This window comes from Apium graveolens, chromosome 4, assembly GCF_009905375.1.
Source record: "Apium graveolens cultivar Ventura chromosome 4, ASM990537v1, whole genome shotgun sequence".
Lineage (NCBI taxonomy): Eukaryota > Viridiplantae > Streptophyta > Magnoliopsida > Apiales > Apiaceae > Apium > Apium graveolens.
Window position 1 is genome coordinate 314446891 of NC_133650.1, and position 4730 is coordinate 314451620.

General features: G+C 33.5%; 1 protein-coding gene across 1 annotated transcript; it reads left to right on the forward strand.

The window, feature by feature from the left end:
- The first annotated feature begins 2827 nt into the window (after positions 1 to 2827).
- LOC141720235 (uncharacterized) lies at positions 2828 to 4528 on the forward strand. The gene has a single exon (XM_074522583.1). It carries the CDS (start codon positions 2828 to 2830, stop codon positions 4526 to 4528), a length of 1701 nt encoding a protein of 566 aa, XP_074378684.1.
- The last annotated feature ends 202 nt before the right edge of the window (positions 4529 to 4730 follow it).

Genomic DNA, 4730 nt, shown 5'->3' on the forward strand with positions numbered 1-4730 from the left:
AAGGCCTAGGAGTAGTCCTCCCAGGAGCTATATGGAGTTAGGAGCTTAGGAGTAATCCTCCCAGGAGCTGTATGGAGTTGAAGGCCTAGGAGTAGTCCTCCCAGGAGCTATATGGACTATCAGTATTACTTCAATATTCAAGTTGTATATCAATAGTTTAGGACAAATAAAATTTATGGTCCTCGAGTGATCATCTATGGATCACAAGTTTGGAAAATAGTGATAACGTAAAATATTTGCTTCGAATTAATAAATATCATAAAGTATATGTTAATAAGTAGTCACGATATATTTTTATGCATGATATAAGATATAAAGTATAAAAATTAACACTTATCTCGATTTTGAATCTATTCAATTCTGAATTTTCGATTCAGTTGCTTTAGACTATTGACTGGTTGTTGTAATGAGCCCTCTTGCTCGAACATTACTTACTGGCTTGAAACTGTTCTCTATCATTTTGTATTTTGAGGGTGTGTTTGGTATTATGTTACTGACAGCAACAATAGTTTTTTGCTGAAAATCAGTTAAAAACTGTTTGGTAAAATTCAAAAGTTGCTTTTCAGAAAAGTATTTTTGCCCTAAAAGCTGTTGTTAGAGAAAGTAAGTCCCCCATGTTTTTAGAAAAAACTGTTTTTCAGCTTTTGCGGGAAGCAGATGCTAATTTAACCATCAAACCTTACCAAAAGCATTATTATTTTTAATTTTTTACATCAAAATATATAAATATTAAAAAAAATTACCAAACAGTCATCTAATTTTTATAACAGCACTTTTTTCGAAAGTACAACAATTTTTAACAACAATCCCAAATAGAACCTTAATCTGGAAGACTGTTATATGTATGTAAATTTTTTTCATTTAAAATAGTGGGAGCTCTAATCACCTCTTGCCAAAACTCTCTTTGCTTTTGAAACTTCGAATGCAATTCTAGTGCTTTGGTATTTTTGTGCTTATATATCATAACTGTTACACACACATAAAACTTATTTAATTTTAGTTTCAAAATGAGGTAGATCTGAACTTTTGGATGTGTTGCACTTGTTTCTGGTTTGCTTGGGTTGTAGCTGTAGAGATTTGGGTTTTTTCATTATTTTTAGTAAGATCGTTGTTGATGATGTTATATTTGTAGTCTTATTAGAATATCTTCAATGGTATCGGCTGTTTAATTGGCTGCTAAGGGTTATATAAATGCTTCAGGTGTCCGGTAAAATTACACCTAAAGAAAAATTTGATTCAATAAATATAGCCAATGAAAAATAATTATCTAATTTTTCTTTGCCAAGTGGTATTGTGCGTTGCAGTGATACAAAATTTACATATTATCTATCACATACAATTTTATATAAAGGCTCTACATTATTTGAGATGCTCTTTTCCTGATTATTGAAGATCATGCTCTTTTTATCCTTGTCATTTCACTCTATTGCTCTAATTTAAATTGTGTAAAGAAAGATGCAACATGATTTTTCCGGCTGGTAAAAGGTACAGATCTTCTTCATTTTTAATTTATTCTATATTCTTCTTCACAAGTAGAAAGGGAAACTCAAACTCCGATAGCTATATCTGCTTCCGTGTTTTTATAAAAAAAATCTTTTGTCCTGCTCTTTATATCTCGCCAGACTTAAGCTTGAACTCGCCCGGGCTTGAACTTGAAGCTAGCACGAGCTTGAGCATTTTCTAGGCTTGATCTTGGAAAAGCAAGTGAACGTTACTCCCTCTGTCCCGGTGAGTTGTTTACGTACACTGTTTGCGAGACTTTAATAAAGTATAGTTTCATAATATTTTTTAAACTTTTTTTCTGAATAAAAGTTTAAACATGAAACTTTTTTTCGGATTTTTAAATAAATATATAAATTATGGAAGTATATTTTAAACGAGTATTGAAAAGTATGCCGAAAAGTAACGTAAACAATCCAGTGAGACTGAGGGAGTAATAAGTAACTAATTATACAACACATCAATAAAATTATTCGATAACTAATGGATCAAGAAATTTATAATTTTCAGAGAGCCTAAATTATTGTTCTAAATCTAAGTCTCAAATCATATAAGTTAATTCCACACCTATCTAATACCAGCACAATACCCGGTGACACGAAATCATATAATCTTAGTTTGTCAATATTTGCCTCTTACTAAGATATTATGGAGTGTTAGCAGTGTTACAGATTTCAGAAATCAGAACTATTCGGTTGAGGTACCGATTTACGATTTATCGGACGATTTTTAAAAATCGGCTGATTAATTGGCGATTTATCGGAAATCGGTTAAATCGACAAATATTTTTGACCTATTTTTGAGGGATTTATCGGCAATTTTTGAGAAATCGGCCGATTTCTATAACAGAGAGTGTTAGTAAGGTATCAGAGATTTTCCAACCCTGAAGGTATCACAAATGACGTTTCCTAGTAAAACATCATAAGATAGTTGTCAAATCGAATACTTTTTGTCTCGAGTTTAATACAGAAGTCAACAGACTGAAGTCAACAGATTAAGTCAAGGGGCTATTAGTGTAATTCTACATATAGTGTCAAGGATAAAATAGTCTTTTATAGAGAGTTAGTTACATTTCTGTTAGTAGGATTCTCTATATAATCATCATCATTGTGCTGTAACAAACTAAGGTTGATAGATGCATTCTTGAGAGATAATGTTTGTGATTTGTTAATTAGCTTAAAGGTTAATAATGGCTATGCATTTCTTCATGGTATCAGAGCAGCTGTTGATCAATTAGAGCTGATTTAGTTCGTGCAAACATTAGATCTTGAAGAAGTTAAAGTCGTCGTCAACAATCTATTGATTTCAAGCTTGAAAACACTTAATAATGGCGTCAAGCAGTAGATTTTCATTTGCGGATATGCAGAATCCGTTATTTCTGCATCCGAGTGATGGACCTACATCTATCAATGTGTCTAAATTGCAAGGAGCAAGTGATTACAGAACCTGGAAAAGATCCATGGAAATTCAATTGTCATCAAAGCAAAAGCTAGGGTTCGTTACCGGAAGTGAGCTGCGAAGTTCTACAGATGGACCTGATGGTGTTCAATGGGATACGTGTAATAACATGGCAATCGCTTGGATTCATAATAATGTCTCAGATTCTATTAAGAACTCGATATTGTTTGTTAATAATGCTAGTGATGCATGGAAAATACTGGAAAAACGGTTTCAAGTTGTGAATGGATCTAGGAAGTATAAATTATGTAGAGATTTGTTTAATCTGAAACAAAATGGAGTGTCACTTGTTGAATATTATACTGCTATGAGTATCATCTGGTCAGAACTGGAAGATATGAATGCCTTACCTGTAATTACCACTCTAACAGATGAAATTAAAGTATTGATGAAGACTTTAGATGTACAGAAACAAGAAGCAAAGTTGTTTCAGTTTTTGAATATTTTAGATGATGAGTATGGGGCTCAGAGGAGTCAATTGTTAATGATGGATCCATTGCCAAGTGTGGAAATGGCTTGTTCTGTGATTCAACAAGAAGAGACACAGAGAGAAACGTTGAAAATGACTGTGGGTCAGAGTAATGAAATAGCTGCAATGTATAGCAAAAGAGGTAATCATGGAAACAGTAGTGGATCTGGTAATACCTCAGAAAGGTGTGTTGAGTGTGGAGGTAGAGGACATAGTAAAGACAATTGTTGGACCATTATTGGTTATCCAAAATGGCACAACAAGTACATGAAGAATTTTACATCAAATATTGAAAATGCTGCTGGTAGATGGCAATCAGGGAGAAGTAACAATCAAAGGATGGCAAACTCTGCATCTGTTCAAGATGATGAGAATGTGGCTGATGAGAATGTTATGATAACCAGTAAACAACTGGAACAAATGCTGAGAATGTTGCCAGTAAAAAGGGATGAAGAAGAAATAGATAGTCCTTTTTCTGGAATGGCAAAAATTAATACAGAAGTTTCAGAAAACTGGATAATGGATTCTGGAGCCACAAATCATATGACAGCTACGCTTGATTTGTTGTCCAATGTGAAAGTGGCACCTTCTCACTATACTATTAAATTGCCTTCAGGAGATACTGCTGTTATATCTCACATTGGGGATGTTCATATGGACAATGGTTTGAAGCTGAAAGGAGTGTTGTGTGTTCCAGCATTTAATCATAATCTTTTATCTATACATAAGCTGGCTCAAGATAATAGCTGTCAAGTCATGTTTTATCCAGAGAAGTGTTTAATTGTGCATTCAGTCACAAAAGAAGTGAAAGGCATAGGACAGCTGAAGAATGGATTGTATTATTTGTCTGAAAATAGTAAGAAATGCAATCATTCACAGTCAGATATGTCAAAAGTTAAAGACTATGCAGTATGGCATAACAGGCTTGGTCATGCTCCTCATGTTAAAATCATGTCTATTCCTTGTATTCAGAAACAGGTATCAACAGTACCTTCTCATGTTTGTGTAACTTGTCCAATGGCTAGGTTTACAAAGAAGCCATTTGCATTAAGTGTGTCTCATGCAAAAGTTCCATTTCAGTTGATACATGCTGATATTTGAGGACCATATAGAGTCAAAACTAGAGTTAAATATAGTTATTTTTTGACTCTGGTAGATGATTGTTCAAGAATGGTATGGGTATATCTTTTACAAAACAAGTCTGATTTTCTGGTCAACTTTAAGGCTTTTTATGCTTATGCTGAGAAACATTTTAGTCTGAGTATTCATACTTTGAGAACTGATAATGCTCTGGAGTTTAAAG